Source organism: Chrysochloris asiatica, unplaced genomic scaffold (genome assembly GCF_000296735.1).
Source record: "Chrysochloris asiatica unplaced genomic scaffold, ChrAsi1.0 scaffold00271, whole genome shotgun sequence".
Classification (NCBI taxonomy): Eukaryota; Metazoa; Chordata; class Mammalia; order Afrosoricida; family Chrysochloridae; genus Chrysochloris; species Chrysochloris asiatica.
This window is the reverse complement of record NW_006408789.1, coordinates 1,386,566-1,404,843: the sequence shown is the minus strand read 5'-3', so window position 1 is coordinate 1,404,843 and position 18,278 is coordinate 1,386,566. Positions and strand designations below refer to the sequence as shown.

Sequence of the window (18,278 nt, the reverse complement as noted above, 5' to 3'; positions counted from 1 at the left end):
TTAATTTTAAACAATTCAGTGTTTCCATGTTCTATTCAAGCAACGGCCTATTGGTCCACGTACAGATTCCTCATGAGTACGATTATGTATTCAGGAATATTCATATGTAGTAATGTTGTCCATAGCTTGTCATGATTCACACAATCAAAAGCCTTTGTGTAGTCAATAAAGCACACATAAACATCTTTCTGGTATTCTCTGCTTTCAGCCACGATCCATCGGACATCAGCAATGATATCCCTCATTCCACATCCGGTTCTGAATCCAGCTTGAACCTCTGGAAATTCTCTGTCAACATATGCTTACAGCCGTTTCTGTATCACCTTTAGTAAAACTTTACTCACGTAAGTTATCAAAGATAGTGTACGATGATTTCCACATTCCGTTGGGTCACATCTCTTTGGAATGGGCACAAATATGAATCTCTTCCAATCAGTTGGCCAGATAGTTGCCTTCCAAATTTCTTGGCATTGATGAGTGAGTTCCTCACTTTCTTGAAAGATTTCAATTTGTAGTTCATCAGTTCCTGGTGCCTTGTTCTTGGCTAATTCCTTCAATGCACCTTGGACTTCCTCCCTTGAAATGGTTGAATGTCAACCATTTACTTTTACAGTGACTCTGTGTATTCCTTCCATTTTCTTTTGATGCTTTCTGCATCATTCAACAATTTCCCAGCGAATAGTTCAATAACGAAAGTCGAATCCTGAATTTTTTTCTTCAGTTCCCTCAGCTTGAGAAATGTTAAGCGTGATCTTCCCTTGTGGTTTTCGGACTCCAGATCTTTGCATACCTTGTTGTAATATTTGACTCTTTCTTCTTGAGTTGACCTTTGAAATTTTCTGTTCAGCTCTTGGACCTCCTCATTTTTTTCCATTTGCTTTAGCATTTCTAAGCTGGAGAGCAAGTTTCAGTGTCTTTTCTGACATCCATTTTGATCTTTTCCTTTTTTCTTGTCTTCTTAATGGCTTTTTGATTTCTTCATGTATGGTGTTCTTGATGTCATCCCACAACTCTTCTGGTCTTCAGTCTTTAGTGCTTAATGTACCATCAAATGTGTTCTTCAGATGATCTCTAAATTCAGGTGGGATATATTCGAGGTCATATTTTGGCTCTCATGGACTTGTTTTCATTTTCTTCAGCTTCAGTCTGAATTTTAAAGACACAATCTGTCCCTGGCCTCATTTTGGCTGATGATATGGAGCTTTTCCATCATCTCTTTCTACAGATGTAGTCAATTTGATTTCTGTGTATTCTATCTGGTGAGGTCTCTTATGCTGTGTACAGAAGGTGTTTGAAATGAACAAATCATTGATTTTGCAGAATTCTATCATGCGATCTCCAGCATCACTTCTATCACCAAAGCCATATTTTCCAACTACTGATCCTTCCCATTTGTTCCCAACCTTTGCATTCCGATCACCAGTAATGATCAATACATCTTGATTACATGTTTGATCAATTTCAAATTGAAGAAGGTGGTAGAATTCTTCTATGTCATCCAACTGGCTTTAGTGGTTGGTGTGTAAATTTGAATAATAGTGGTATTAACTGGGCTTCCATGTAGGCACATGGATATTATCCTATCACAGACAGCGTTGTACCTCATGACTGATCTGGATATGTTCTTTTTGACAATGAATGCAATACCATTCCTCTTCAATTGGTCATTCCCAGCATAGTAAACTATGTGGTTGTCAGATTCAAAATGGCCAATACCAGTCCATTTCAGCTCACTAATGCCTAAGATACCAATGTTTATGTATACCATTTCATTTTGGACAATTTGCAATTTTCCTAGATTTATACTTCATACATTCCATGTTTCAATTCTTAATGGATGTTTACAGCTGTTTCTCTTCATTTTGAGTTGTGCCCCATCAGCAATGAAGGTCCTGTGGGCTTCACTCCATTCATGTCATCATGGTCAGCTCTACTTTGAGGCGGTCATTCTTCCCCAGTCGCATTTTGAGTACCTTCCAACCTGAGGGGCTCATTTTCCAGAACTATACCTGACAGTGTTTCTCTGCTATTCATAAGGTTTTCAGTGACTAAATATTTGAAAGTAGTTCATCACTCCTTCTTCCTAGTCTGTCCTCATCTAGAAGCTCATTTGAAACCTGTCCACCATGGGTATCACAGCTGGTATTTAAAATACCCATGGCATAGCTTCCAGAATCACAATAACTCACAAGCCACCACAGTATGACAAACTGACAGATGAGTGGTGGACAAAGGATCATAGTGTTTTAAAAGGTACAATACTAATTCTCGTGTTCAAATAGGTTCTAGCAGACTTGAAAAGATCAAGCAATTCATTGCAAAAATAAAAAGTCTGAATTAAAAATCACTTCCCTTTGGCAGTAGCTCTCAAAATTACAAGACCTATATGTCCTTTGACATAGCTAGACTCCTTCTCAGATTTTGTTTTACTGATACGTTCTGGCACATGAGATATGATACAAGATTGTTCACAGCAGCTTTGTTTATAATAATATCTAGAGAAGCTGGTGCTGTTTCAAAGGATAGCGCAAGCAGACATTATAATGAAATGTGCAAAGATCTGGAGTGCAAAAACCAAAAAGGAAGAATATGCTCAGCATTTTCAAACTGAAAGAACTAAAGAAAAACTTCAAGCCTCAACTTGCAATGTTGAAATTTTATGAGCAAAATATTGAATGATGCAGAAAGCATCAAAAGAAGATGGAAGGAATACACAGAGTCACTGTACCAAAAAGAAATGGTCGATGGTCAACCATTTCAAGAGGCAGCGTACGATGCAGTGCCAATGATACTGAAGGAAGAAGTTCAAGGTGCACTGAAGGCATTGGCAAAGAACAAATCTTCAGGAATTAAAGGAAAACAAACTGAAATATTTCAAAAGCCTGACGCAGCACTGGAGGTACTCACTCTTCTATGCCAAGAAATTTGGAAGACAGCTAGCTACCTAGTCAAATGATTGGAAGAGATTCATATTTGTGCCCATTCACAGGTGACTCAATGGAATGGGGAAATCATCAGACATTATTATTAATATCACATGCAAGTAAAATTTTGCTGGTAATAATTCAAAAAGGGCTGCAACAGTACATTGACAGGAAACTTCCAGAGGTTCAAACTGGATTCAGATGAAGCCATGGAACAAGGGCTATCATTGCTGACAACAGATGGATCTTGGCTGCAAGCAGAGTACACAAGAAAGATGTTTACCTTTGTGGATCATGATAAGCTATGGATAAGAGTGTGAAGAATGGGTATTCCAAAACACTTCATTGTGTTTGTAAGGAACCTGTACATAGACCAAAAGGCAGTCTTTTGAACAGAACACAGGGACATTGAACGGTTTAAAATTAGGAAAGGTTTATGACAGGGTTGTATTATTTCACCATATTTATTCAATCTGTACACTGAGCAAATAATTCAAGAAGTTGTATTGAATGAAGAATTGTGTGGCTTCAGGATTGAAGGAAGACTCATTAATATCCTATGTTATGCAGATGATACAACCTTGTTTGCTGAAAGTGAAGAGGGCTCAAAATACTGATGAAGATCAAAATCACAGCCTTCAGTATGGGTTGCACCTCAATATAAAGAAAACAAAAATCCTCACCACTGGACCAATAAATAACATGAAGATAAATGGAGAAAAGACTGACGTTGTCAATGACTTCATTTTGCTTGGCTCCACTTTCAATACTCATGGAAGCAACAGTGAAGAAATCAAAAGATGTACAACATTAGACAAACCTGTGGCACAAGACTGCTTTAAAGTGTTCAAGAAGAAAAATGTCACTTTGAGGACTGAGGTGCATCTGACCCAAGCCATGATACTTTTAATAACCTTGTATGCATATGAAAGTTGGACAATGAATAAGGAAGACAGTAGAAGAATTGATGCATTTGAGTTCCGGTGTTGGAGAAGAATATTAAAAGTGCCATGGGCTTCCAGAAAAATAAACAAAAAATCTGTGTCAGAGAAGTGCAGCCAGAATGCTCCTTAGAAGCCAGGAGGGCAAGACTTGGTCTCTCATACTTCAGACATGTTATCAGGAGGGATCAGTTCCTAGAGAAGGACATCATGCTTGTTTAAGTGGAGGGTCAGCGAAAAAGAGGAAAATCCCCAACAAGATGGACTGGCACAGTGGCAGCAGCAAAGGGCTGAAGCATAACAATGATTGTAAGGATGGCGCAAGACCAGTGTTTCGTTCTGTTGTGCATTGCGTCACTGTGAGTGGGAAGTGAGTTGACAGCACCTAACAACAACAACCCCTAGGGACTCTTCCCTGCATACATATATGTGTATAGAATGATTTTCGAAGGTATACAGGCTACCCCAGTCATGAACATCTGACTGACTGACACGCCTACTTTCTTTGTTGTTGTTGGGAAGTGCTATCAAGTTGCTTCCGACCCATAGCGACCCTGTATAGGGTTTCAAAGGAGCAGCTGATGAGCTTGAACTGCCAACCTTTCTGACTGTGCAGTCCAGTGCATTAACCCACAGCACCACACCAGGGCACCATGGTGTACCTGTCTTTAATGTTAGGCAAATTTGCCCTAACTTTCAAACAAATGAACCCCACCACACCACACTTGCAATAAATTCTTCATCACAATTACTTTCACTTGCTGCAGATGCTGATTTTAAATTATAGAAAAGGCTCCAAGCCTCTTCTTACACTAAAATGAAGATAAATCAGAACTGCATGCAACTATTCCAACTGAGGGGGTGGGAGGTGGTGGTGGGGGGCCTGCAGGGGTGGGGGAGTGGGAGTGGGGAGGTGAGGTGAGGAGGGTGTGTGTGTGCCATGGAGACAGTTCTAACTCATAGTTGGTTCCCACTCATAGTGATTGCATTGGGATTCTAGGCTGCAAATCTTTATGGGAGCAGAAAGCCTCATCTTCCTTCCATGGAAGGCTGATAGTTTCAAATTTACCTTTCGGTTAGCAGCCCAATTTGCAAGCACTAAGCTAAGACTGGTATACACATTCTTAAAGACCATTAAGAATGGATCTTGTCTATAGCCCAGAGACGGCTTATACAAGTAATTGTTTGTAAAGGTGGTCTCTGAAGAGGCCAATGGGATGGCTGAGGGGAGTGGAGAGAGAGGTGGTAGGAGGAAGACTTGTTACACCTTTGTGTACAGATACATTTAGAATCTGTATCTTATGAATGTATTACCTATTGATTCATAATTGTAAAATGTAAACTTAAGGGAAAAAAAAAACAAAAAACCCACAAGTCACTCCTTGGAAACCCTTTACAGGGTCGCTGAGTCAGAATTGACTTGATACCAGTTTACATTTTCCCTACGAATTCTTTACTTTTAGCTATTTTGGATTTCCTTTTTTATCTTATTAGAAATAAATTTTTAATAAAATAACAAATAGGCTTGAAATCAGAGTGGTCCACTGCCCCCAGCCTCCTGGACGAGCAGACTTTTAGACATTGTGGCCCATCCTCCTTGTGTACTTGTCTTACATCGCTTTCCCATTTCTGCTTCGCAAACATGACCACAGACACACACACACTTCATGTACAGTACCTGGCTCAATTTGGTGTTCTCTTCCAGACAGGAGGCAGCCTTTTCCTGCTGTGTGCTGACTTCCTCAGCCAGCCTCATGATGGTCTCTCTGCTGGCCTTTGACTCCATCTCATGGACACTTATGGTCTCTTCAAGAGTCACAATCTGTCCTTTTGCAAATGCATTCTCCTTGCACAGTTCTCGAAGCTATAGAGAAAGCAATTCCTGCTGTCCATAAAAATGAGCAAGCCCAAACCCTGACCCCTAAGCAAATGTCCAGCTTTGTACATGATCCTATTCAAACAATAAAAATCCTAGCCTTACAGGGACTTCAAAAGTCACTTTATTCAAAGGAAGCCCCTAAACTCTGAGGCTAGGGACAGACGAGGTGGTCAAATGAAAACTACTCAGAAGGTGGCTACAAGGCAGTGATGAGGAGAGTTAAGTCAAAATCTTCCTAAGAGAAGAAGCAAGCACCAATGACAACCCCCACCCCACCCCCACGGCTGTTAAACAATCAAGGGGCAATGATGTTCTGCAGAGATGTGACAGCTAAGCAAAGACAAGGAAGCCAGCAATGGAGTCATCCAAGGGCCACTGAGCACCTAGTGTGTGTGCAAAGTTGTACCTGGCACAGAGAGAATGCAGAGAAGATAAGAGAATATTTCATTTACTAAAAAATACATAAGCATACAAAAATCACTATCTTACAGTGGTTTCTAATGGGGTTTGTTGTCTACTATGGTGTACATTTGTATCTTTGTTGAGTTGTTCATTGGGAGCATATATTCTAAGATTCACCAAGAGGAGAAATGGAACCAGGCAATTTCTTGACCTCACTGTGTAGTGCCAATAGGATGTGAATAGGAAGACATGAGATTCCATGAGACCGACTCCACATTCGGATTATCAATCTCCCCAGAAATGACATATTTCTTAGCTTCAGCATTTTGCCAACAGGATGTCCTGTCCCTAAGTCAGAGCTGTTTACTCTAGACTGAGCATTTTTCCCTCAATTCATTCCAACTTGCTTCTAGAGTGTCCACTTCTAGGGGCCTTTCTTGGCTCTTCTAGCTATACTAAAGTCCTGGTGTGGCGCTGAGGGTTAATGTGCTGGACTACAAGGTCAGTCTGAACCACGAGGTTGGTGGTTCAAGCTCACCAGTCACTCTTCGGAAACCCTATAGAGGGTCGCTATAAGCTGAAACCTACTCAACAGCACTTCACATCAACAATCTACACTAACATCCATGACTCTCACAGGTTCTTCTCTCTAAGCCTGCATCCTGGTTTGATTTTCCTCACTGTGCCTTTCCCTATTTGGGTCATATTAGATATGTATTCATCTACGTCTTTATTAGATCATATCTAATGTGATGGCACTTTACGACAACAGCAACTTCTTTGTTGTCTTTAAGAGATTACTCTGAGGAGAATAGCAAAGGACTCTTGGGGTGCTTCTTAGTAAATAGCCGAAGGCGGCTATTAGGATCTGATGCATAAAAATCTATCAGAAGCCAAGAATAGAGAGTGCTGATTTGTACATTATTGGTGTAAATGAGCAGATACATGAGCATCTCAGGTATACTTATGAACCACTATGGGGCAAGGGAATCATTTAGTTGGTACAATTCATGCTCCCCTTACTGGTAATTAAGGGGTCCTATTTGTGGCGCTGTGGGCTAATGTGTCAGACTGTAAAGTCGTTTGAACTGCAATGTTGGTGGTTCAAGCTCACCAGCTGCTCCTTGGAAACCCTATACAGGGTCGCTATGGGTTGGAATCGACTCAACAGCACTTAACAACAACAGTACGGTGGGTTAAGGGTTGGGCTGCTAACCAGAGGTCAGCAGTTCCAGCTCACCAGCTGCTCCACGAGAGAAAGGTGGATTCGTCCGCCTTGGAAACCCCGTGGCGCAGTGCTACCCTTCCCTATGGTGTTGCTCTGAGTGAGAACTGATGTGGCAGAAGTGGGTTTGGCATTAGTCTATCGGCTATTTACCATGACATCAGGATGCTTATTTAGTTTCATGTAAAATTTTAAAAATATTTGAGAACTAATCCTAATTTTATACTCATTAAGTATCTAAAAAAAAATGACACACAGCTGTTTAGTTTTTTCATTTTGGGTTTTTGGTTTTGTTTTCAATTTGTATATTTGCTTTTTGGTGTTTCTGTCTAGCACTTAAAGGAAAAAAGTCCCCCCAAAACATATTATTATGATGAATCAATTGTTTTTGACATTCTAAATATTGTGTGTGTACCAGTAAACCAGTTGCTGTCAAGTCAATTTCAAGTTATAGTGACCCCATGTGTTGCAGAGTAGAATAGCACTTCATAGGGTTCTCAAGACTGATTTTTGGGAAGCCGATATCCATGCCGTTCTTCCTAGGTACCTGTGTGTGGGTTCGAACCATCAACTTTTCAGTTAGTAGTAAAGAGATGAGCAGTTTACACCTCCCAAATAAATTATAGACAATAATTAATCCCTCTTAAAGAATAAGTAATCCTAAATAATGACAGAAAGGGTTTGGAATTGAGGCTCAGAGAAATGATGGGGTTGGTCCTAGCTCCCACAGCAGTGACTCCCACAGTGGGGCTCCTGCTTGATTCTCCTGACACCCCCAGCCCGGGCTTCTTTCATGCCACAGGTCAGACTGTCCCCTATGTTTACAGTCTTTTTAAATCTGTATATAAACACCTTTAAAATCAAATCTTCATCTGATGCTTTTTCATTCTTCTTATCCAGATCCAAGCAGTCGTGAAGTTGAGACAGAAATTCCTCCTGTTTTCTGCAATTCTTTGAGACTTCATTCTTATTCTCCTCATTTTCCTTTAAACACTTTCTACCAAGCAAACAACAAATAAGTCAGGATTAACACCATGAACATTCCTCAAAGTTCAGAACCTCAAAGCTCTCTGGGGTAGTAACTATTGTCATTTTCAACACAACACAATTTCCCAGTCATAGAACAAACGCTTCTCACATAAATTCCTACCCTCAAGGATGAACAGAAAGACAGAAAACAATCAAAACATTAATGTGCAAGGGGGGGCAGCAAAAAGTGCCTAGAATGGAATGAAAAGGCAAAGGAATTTTTATATGAAGACACCCCCCCCCCCATACGTAAAGTATATAGTATGTTAGGAAAGGCTGGAGAGAATAATACAGCAGAAAAGGGCATAAGCATATTGGAGGGTGAAATCTTAGCTGGAGGGGCCATGGAAGACCACCTCATTGAGAAGGTGACTTTAAATGAAGAACTAAAGGAAGGTGAGGTGCAAACCATACCAGGGGAGGCAATTTCTACACAGAGTGGTTAGCAATTGCAAATGTCCTGAGGTAGAATGATTATGGCATATTCCAGGGACAGGAAAGAAGCTAGTGAGTTGATATGGGAAGAATAGGAAAACAATAATAGCACACCCAGATCAGAAGGAACCTTGGCTATTGTTAAGTGCCGTCAAGTCGGTTCTGATTCATAGTAACCCTGTGTAGGGTTTCCAAGGAGTGGCTGATTCCAATCAACCTTCCAATCCAGTGCATTACCCTGCAGCACATCAGGACCCCAATGATAAGGAGGCTTTGTTGTTGTTAAGTGCCGTCGAGTCGGTTCGGACCCATAGCAACCATTTATAGGGTTTCGAAGGAGAAGCTGGTGAACTCGAACCTTGTGGGTTTAACCCACAGCGCCACACCAGGACTCCAAGGAGCCTCTGTTGTTGTTGTTGTTGTTGTTGTTGTTAAGTGCCATCAAGTTGGTACCAACTCATAGCAACCCTGTATAGCATTTCCGAGGAGCGGCTGAAGAGCTTGAACCACCAACCTTGCAGTTCAAAGTGACGGGCAGAGAAAATACTTTGGCCATTGTGGAGGAAAAGTTACTGGGGGCTCTGCCGTGATCTGACTTGAACCCCAGCAGGACTGCTCTGATGCAGGCAGCCACAGGCATGGCAGGAGTCCACGTGAGAGACGACAGAGACCTGGACCAGGTTGGAAGCAGCGGAACGTTGTCGGAGTTTAGATTTATGTTGAAGGATGGGATATGAAGTGTGAATGAGAAAGAAAACCACAATGATCCCAAGACCTTTGTCTTGGTCTCCTGGAGAACAGTGAGTCCTGGTGGCGTTGTAGGATACGCACAAACCCACCAGCCACACACCTTGGAAACTACACAGTGTCATTAAGAGTCAGAACTGCATTGAACAACAGCTGGAAGAAAGGAATTATCATTACATGAAATGAGGAAATGTGCCTAGGGATTTGGCAGGAACACCAAGAGCTTACTTTTGGGCATGTCAAATATGAGATGCCCATCCCCACAAATATATAAAATTATGAAAGAGGGCATTTGGACATGGATATTTATCTTTGTTATAAACGCACCTATGAATGTGGTGGAGTATACAACAGGAAAAATGATGAACACTTCTTTGTTGTTGTTAAGTGCCATCGAGTCAGTTCTAACTCATAGAAACCTATATAGGGTTTCCATGGAGCCATTGGTAGGTTTGAATCACCGACCTTACAGTTCAAACAGATCTTACAGTCCAGTGCATTATCCTGCAACGCCACACCAGGACACAAACATCTTAAGGCAATGCGTTACTGAGTCTGGGGCACAGGATCATAGGCTCAAAGGACACCATGGTCAACCAGCATTAACACAGTCCACTAAGACAGTGTTCTATATCCTACTGTGGTGAGTAACATCTGGCTCTTAAAAGCTCAGGAGAAATGTACATCTAAAAAAAAGAAAATGCCGTTGAATGATGATGCATGAAGGGTATTATAATCATTGCAATAAAACAAAATACGATAGGATGAGTGTAAAAAAAAAAAAAGTTAAAAGCTCATGAGCAGTATCTAAGGTGTCTCTGTGTGCAGAGGGAAGAAGAATGATGTGCACGGAAGATGCTTGGAATCAATCAGTTCATTGAATTAATGGAACATGTGAAAATAAGTCTCCACGACTGTGAGACCCAAAGAACTAGATGGAGCCACTACCAGCTGCTCTGAAAGAGATCATATTAGAAGGTTCCAGATAGAGTGGGAGAAAATGTGAAACAAAACTCAAAACTATTATCTAAAAAGACTGGACTTACTGTTCAGAAAGAAACTAGAGGAACCTGAAACTATCGCACTCAACCACCCTTCAGGTATAGAAAGGAATTCACCTCATAGCCCAATTTTCACAAAGCAGTAGACAGATATATTGGCAAGGGGGGGGGAGGGGGGGAGGTGGAGACAACAACACTACAAAGCTCTGCTTACAACGAAATAGTCACTCATTCAAAATCAAACGGACATTTACCTAAGGACAAAGTTGAGAAGGGATGGGTGGGATGGAAACAGGAACTACAGGAAGTAGGATAACTGTTGTTCTATGGAGGGGATTGCAATCATTGAGATGAAACAAAGTATAGGATTTGTTAGACGTAAAACTGATGATCTTGTCTGTAAACTTCACTGAATTCACAATAAAAAGTTAAAAAAATATATATATATATAAATGCCTATTGGACATCTAGGAGTCCTGGTGTGGTGCTGTAGGATCAGTACTGGACTTCAAATCACAAGATCAGCTGTTCAAACTCACCAGCTGCTCCTCAGAAACTCTATACAGGGTCACTATGACTTGGAACCAACTCAACGGCACTTACCAACAACAATTGTACATCTGAGTCCTCTGATGGTACAAACGGTGAAATGCTCAGGTGCTCTCTAAAAGGCCGGCAATTTGAATCTACCCAGAGATGCCTCTGAAGAAAGATTGGAGATGCATTTCCAAAAGAGTACAACCATTGAAAACCACACGGAGCTCAAGTCTACTCTGACACACACGGTGTAAGCACGAGTCGGACTCAACTTGATAGCAACAGATTGGGTTTGAGTTTGATTCATTAGCCATCCCTGGAGATGTCCAGTAGTTCTTAAGATGTGTGAGTCTTGAGAACTAACTGGGGAGAGACACTGACTTAGAAGCTCTCTAAAGCCATGAGACTAGATGAGATCGCCAAGAGAATGAGTACAGAGAAAGCAAAGAGACCAGAGACCAAGCCTGAGCCCTAGAACACTCCAATTCTTGGTGGTCAGAGGGATAAGGAGACTGTCGTAAAGCAACTAGAGGTAAGACAAGCAGTGAGCATTGTCCTGGAAGGAATGTCCTGGGAGCCAGAGAAGGAAATGATTCAAGGAGAGAGACCAAATGTGCCTAACACTGCTGACAGAGGCTCGTCAGATAAGGCTGCCCATGAAACCTACAATGTAGGGTAACTGAGAGCCTGAAGGAATGGTATTCTTTAGGGCAGAGTCAATAGAAGATGGAGGAGAGAAACTGGAGGCAGTGACTATAAGCAAATACTTCAGAATTTTGCCGTAAATAGAAAAGACAGGCGCTGCAATTAAGGTATATAAAGTGTTGGTTTGTTGGGTTTTTTTAATGGAATATATAAAATAAATATCCATTCTTCTATCAATACAGCTATCTAAGTCATTTGTAAACATTTAAAAGTTTTTAGAAACAACTAGTATTGGAGCTCTGGTAGCGTAGTGGTTATGAATCAGGCTGCGAACCTTAAGGACAGCGGTTCAAAACTACCAGCTGCTCTGCAGGAGAAAGATCAGGCTTTCTACTCCCGTAAAGATTTACACCCTCGGAAATCCTGTACAGGGTCGCTATGGGTCGGAACCGACTCGACAGCATTTAACAACTTAACAACAACAAGCTTTCAGATTTGTCCAATTATCATTCTTTAAAATTTATTTATTTGTCAGAAATGTGTATGAGCACTGTTGTGGAGCTGTAAGATAAGCACTGGACTTCTAATCACAAGGTCAGCAGTTCAAACACACCAACCACTCTTAGAAACCCTACACAGGATACCTATGCATTGTAAATGACTCGGCGACACTTAACAGCAACAAGAATGGAAATCTTCACTTCACAAGTCCTCTACATAAATCCTGGTGTGGCACTGTGGTTTAATGCACTGGACTGCTAAGTCAGTTTGAACCACAAGGTCAGAAACCCTATACAGGGTTGCTATGGGTCCTCAGCAACAAAAGCGAAAACATAAATCAGCAATAAAACCTAGTGATACGTCCTCAGAATGGGATGGGTTTCGTGGTAGATGTATAGTTAATTTCTGAATAGCTACTTCCCTGCTGTGGTGCTGTAGGATCAGTATTGGACTGCAAACCACAATGTCAGCAGTTCAAATCCACCAGCTGCTCCCCAGAAACTCTATACAGGGTCGGTGCAAGTCACAACCAACTCAATGGCACTTAACTAATTTCCATGTTACTCTGCTGCCTCTAAGTTATAAAAACTTCCAAATTGTGGATGCAAACATTTGCAGGCCTGGTCATTATTGGGACATACACATACTTAGGACAATTCCCTAATTTTTGAAGCTCTTGAGGACATTTCAAAATGGACTTGGGACACATTTTCAAGACTCCAAAGATACTTGATGGAAGTCAATCATTTTTTTAAATTAAGTTTCACGACCAAATGATACAGAATAGCAGTCCATTTGAAGGTGCAAACTGCTATCAGAAGCTGATATTTGAACATTAAACAGAGAGGTACATTTAAATCCCCTTACTGTAATTTTTCTTCTAATGCTGTAAGTTTCATCTTTAACCCTTGGTTCTCCTTGATGGTGGTGTGAGCTGTAATTTCTGTTCTCATTTTCGAAGTGGAAAGTGCTGTTCTTTCTCCCTCTAGCTCCTGAACTCTGTCTCTCAACGAGCTGAGGAGAGATGATTTTCGGGCATTGCTCTCTTTATAGCTCTCCATTTCAGCTTTCAACTCTTGACAGGAAACTTCTTTAGAAAGCATCTTGGATCGGAGGTCTCGAAGCTAATAGAAAAGAAGCAAAAAAAAGGAAAAGAAATCTAATCATATAAACCTGAAATACTTTTAGCAAATCCAAAACTAAAATTTAAGTTTCATTCATCTTCATGATTTAATCCAACTTTCTTTACATTTTTCTTTCTTCCACATCTGTATCTGTATTCCCAAATGAGAAATTATACCCAGATAGGATAAGCACTTGACCACAAGGTTGATAGTTCAAACTCACCACCGCTCCTTGGAAACCCTAGACAGGATCACCATGAGTTGGAACCAACTCGATGGCACTTAGCAACAACAACCATGGACTTCATATTCTTTTTTCAAAACCAACTGAGAGATGATGGCCTGTATTGATTAAAGTCTAATCCAAGAGACAGTTGTGGTGCATTTTGCAAAAAGCAAGAAACTGTTTTGCGATGGTAACCCATTTTCTAAATCCATATGGCTGTTGCTGCTGCTTCTGCCACTGCACAAGAAACTTATGAGCCATGCTACTCTGGTAGCGTAGTGGTTACGAATCGGGCTGTGAACCTCAAGGTCAGCAGTTCGAAACTACCAGCGGTTCCGTCGGAGAAAGATGAAGCGTTCTGCTCCCGTAAAGATTTACAGCCTCGGAAACCCTGTGCATGGTCGCTATGGGTCGGAACCGACTCCACGGCACTTAACAACAGCAACAGCTTGTGATTACACTGTCACAACTGGTACCCACATAAAAGCAGACTCGTCAATATGGCATTATATACCCTACTTACTTTCTGGACCTTAATTGGATGTGGTTTTTAAAATGTATATACATTCAGATTTCTGAGGAAAAAAATATGGGAGAAAAGGATAGTCCTTATAGAATCTATAGACAAGAACCATTTCAACTTTCATGACTTTTGTGACATCAAAGCACTGAATCATGTTATGTGTTATATTGAAGTTACGATGTCAGGTCGACCCTATAAGAAAACTTGATGAATACAGGTACTGCTTAAGAACCACGAGTATGCATACAGACATTCTCATACACATGCTATAGACTCATCTTTCAGTTGGGTTCTGACATCTGTCACCAGACTACTACCTCACAGCCAAGCCTAGGATTGCTCAGGGCCACTGGGTTATGAACAAGATGAGTCTACGGAAACTCACCACTGTAGACCAATCTAGCCTTGACTTTCCCAGTCATCTTCATAGAAGTTCCCTAGCCAATCACCTCTAGCACAGGAAAGGAATTCAGAATTACCTATTAAGAGCTCCTGATTAAAGGAAGATACCCCAAGTGATGCTAAAAAGTCTCCAAAGCGAGTTCAATGACCAGAGAAGCCTGAGTTTTTCTAACTCTGCAAAAACCCACCAGACTGCCAGCATGGTTAACTTGAGTTTAGTGATAACCATTGATTTTGACTTGGGTTTAATGGTAACCACCGATTCGTCACAGAAAATCTAACCCACCCAGCCTCCCTTTCTTTCTCTCTCCTTCCCTTTTTTCTTTCTTCCATCCTGCCTGTCTTTGTTTCTTTGTTCTATGCTATTTTAATTAGGAACTCTGGTGGCACTACAGAATAAGCACTGTACTGTTAACTGCTAGGTTGGCAGTTCAAATCCACAAGACACTTCATGGGAGTCAGATAATGCTTTCTACTCCCATTAGAATTTACACTTTCAGAATTGTAATTCCAGGATTGCTGAAGGTCAGAATGGACTTGATGATGGTATATTTTTGTTGCTTTTTAAGTGCACATACCCTTCCCCTTGTCAAACTTGACAAAAGATGCTTTGATACTACTGGTAATATGTGCATAATTAAGATAGTTCCCAAGTTAAAAAAAAAGTCTCCAAAGACCATGAAACTTCCAGCCAAGGCCCTCAGTTGACCCCAGATATTATCTCAAGGCTGTACACCTTCCTCTGAGACCTACAATTCAGGCACCTTCACCCTTTCAAAATTTCCTACAACTAAGTAGCACTGTGGGTTAATGCGCCAGACTTCAAAGCCATTTGAACTGCAAGGCCAATGGTTCAAGCTCACCAGCTGCTCCTTGGAAACCCTACACAGAATCGCTATGGGTTGGAATTGACTCAACGGCACTTAACAACAACAACAAGGGGTAGACACATAATAAGAAAAAAACTACATTTGGCCAATAGCTTTGAATCTACTACAAGAACAAGCAAGTTGCTTGCCCAGGAGACATCAAGGCAAGTGGTCAGGTCCCCTCAGGGAAAACCCCCTTCCAAGGCTAACACTCAGTGGGAATACACGCTCTGATTGGTGACCACGCTCATCACCGATAAGGGGAAGTGAGGGAAAAACAGCAATGAAGCTGCAAGCTAAGCCCTACAATGTTCAATAGACCCCTGTGAACCCGGGTGGAAACCTGGTTGGCCAGCAGTGTGGCAAGACCTGGGGATTCTTGGGGCCAGAGTCAGTGACATAGCCACAGAGGACTAGAGTGGAGCATCCAGCTGATAAGAAGAGAGGGCATATGCACAAGAACATCCACACTTGCAGATAATACCCACTTGACCTGGCTTCAATGACTGGATGATCAGAGCTCAACTAGAAGAAGCAAGAAGAGGAAAAAAGAGTAATCTGATACAATTTGATGAATTTAACCTACACCTATGGATGCAGTAGCTCAAAAGAGGGAACAAATCCTTACAGCAAGGATCATTCCCACACAGAGTAGACAAGGATGGGCAACTTGGACATTGGCTACCCAAAATGGGGGGCTACAAAGGCAAGAAGTGACTGGCTTACAAGCTTTCAAGAGGGGAACCTAGATTCAGAGGATGTGTAGGAAGGTAGAATCTCCACTGAGTAGTATCCAATTTGTCTAGGCAGGGCTGATGAAATGAAATGTGGATGGGTCTCTTGTGATACTATAGTGAATAATTGTTATCAGGACTGACTGTGAGGGTTGGAAATGTAAAGGTAGATGTTTTATAGCAAGGAGGGAAGTGATTAAATTTTCAGTCTAGGAGCAGAGGTCTCTGGGACATCAAGGGAGAAGAGCGGAGAGCAGGACCATACCCAGAGAAGCAATGATGCCTGAGAGGGAGACAGAGACAATGACGTGGAGTGATGGAGCAGTTGGGGATTTTAGACCCAGAGAGGGAGAGGGGCTGTGTGCTGACCAAGGGGGTGTGGAGAGGGAAGGGGGGAACAGGCTTGTAGTGTATACCCTTTGGTTGGTTGATGATGCATGGAAAGGACTGTAACCATGGCAATGAAATGATATACGATAGGATGAATGTAAAACTAATGTTCTCCCATGTAAACTATCACATAATTCACAATAAAACATTAAAAAAAAAAAAAAAAAGCTCTGAATCTGTACCCTATGGTCCTATTTCTAAAGGCCTCTAAGCTCTGCTCCACTCTATAAAAAGCTAAAAAGGCCCACTGCTGATGGATGAGAGTGTATTCTTACCTCCGACTGAGCACATTCAAATTTGACCACAGTGGCCGCCAGTTCGCTCTGAGCATTTTCAGCCACATTCCGATAATGATTTACTTGCTCCCGAGTGACTGGAACTTCCAAAATATGACCATAAGTTTCCTGGTAGGGTTCCCCCAGAAGACAAAACATAAAGAAGGGTGTTAAACAATCTTTTCTGTGCAGCTGTGCAAAGCCAGATTAATGACAGAAACATGCTTTGTGTTTCAAATGTGTTGGGAAAAATAAAGCTAACCAGAGCAGTAATTTGTTTAAATCATTTCACTCTTTTCCTCAAAATTCAGAATGACTCCTAGTGCTTTTCATTCTACTCTGTTAACTGAGTCTGGACAACTGCAATCCCAGTCCTATATTGCCCATTCAAGAACATCTCCTAATTTGTCCCTGCCTGAGTACATCCTGTTTCTCCTTCAAACGCATCTCAAATCTCAGCTTCTTTGCAGCACCAACATACCAGGGTAAGTCAAAAAGGTCTTGCTACTAAGGTTTCAGTTAACACACGCACAGATTTATCCCAAACAATATGTGTTAAGAATGTCTCTATAATCAGAGGATGGCTGCTAACAAGTTCTCTCAGTAAAACACTTGTCATAGTCTTGTTAGGATGTCTTCAAAAAAAAAAAGGTCCAATCTATAAAGTAGTCTTTGTAGTAATCTCTTGGGTCAGTAAAATTCAAGGCAAAGAGGTCATTTTAGAAGGTTATGCCATTTTAGAAGGTTATGTTTCGGGGGATTCCAAAGAGGTGATGGAGTCCTGAGGTGGTGTTATAGGATAAGCACTGGACTGCTAACTACAAGGCTGGCAGTCCAAACTCACCAGTCACTCCTTGGAAACCCTATACAGGGTTGCTACAAGTCAGAACTGAGTCCATGGTACAATAATGGGGTAATATCAACAGATGTTTCAAAGGGCACAGGATGATCACAGGAGCTTGTCAGGAAAAAGTGTTAGGAAAATTGAGAACTGCGTTGGTGGGGGAAAGGCCAGGCAAGGTGCCCCAGTGAATTTTTTCCTTCCACAGCGATGGGCAGCAAGGGCTGGCCTATGAAAAGTTCATTCAGAAACCTTAACCCATCCACCCAACAACCCTGATCTCGCCCCTTCAGGCTTCCTTTTGTTACCAAAACTCAAGAATTTTTGCAAGGAACAATATTTGAGTCCCTCGAGGATGACAAAATTGCTGTTTAGATGTGGTGTAAATTGAAGGGCACAGAATTTTTCAGGAATGGGTTAGAGAAACGGAAACATCTCCTGCAGAAATGTGTAGACCTAGATGAAGGATGGAGGGAGTGCTGGTGTGGCCCTGTGGGTTAATGCGCTGGACTTCGGGTCACTTTGAACCGCAAGGTCAGTGGTTCAGGCTCACCAGCCACTCTTCAAAAATCCTATACAGGGTCACTGTGAGTCGAAGACTTGAACTCTGAAACTTGCTCTCCAGCGT

The 18,278-nt window shown here is 41.5% G+C and overlaps 1 protein-coding gene across 1 annotated transcript in view; it reads right to left on the bottom strand.

Annotated features, from left to right (window-relative positions):
- CCDC170 (coiled-coil domain containing 170) overlaps nucleotides 1–16,968 on the bottom strand; it is a 120,916-nt gene extending 103,948 nt beyond the window's left edge. The window contains exons 1-4 of the mRNA XM_006874358.1: nucleotides 16,810–16,968; nucleotides 13,134–13,390; nucleotides 8,224–8,368; nucleotides 5,544–5,729 (exon numbers count right to left, since the gene is read on the bottom strand). Coding sequence (XP_006874420.1) covers nucleotides 5,544–5,729; nucleotides 8,224–8,368; nucleotides 13,134–13,390; nucleotides 16,810–16,968 — 747 coding nt within the window. The remainder of the gene's footprint in view (nucleotides 1–5,543; nucleotides 5,730–8,223; nucleotides 8,369–13,133; nucleotides 13,391–16,809) is intronic.
- Nucleotides 16,969–18,278: the final 1,310 nt, after the last annotated feature.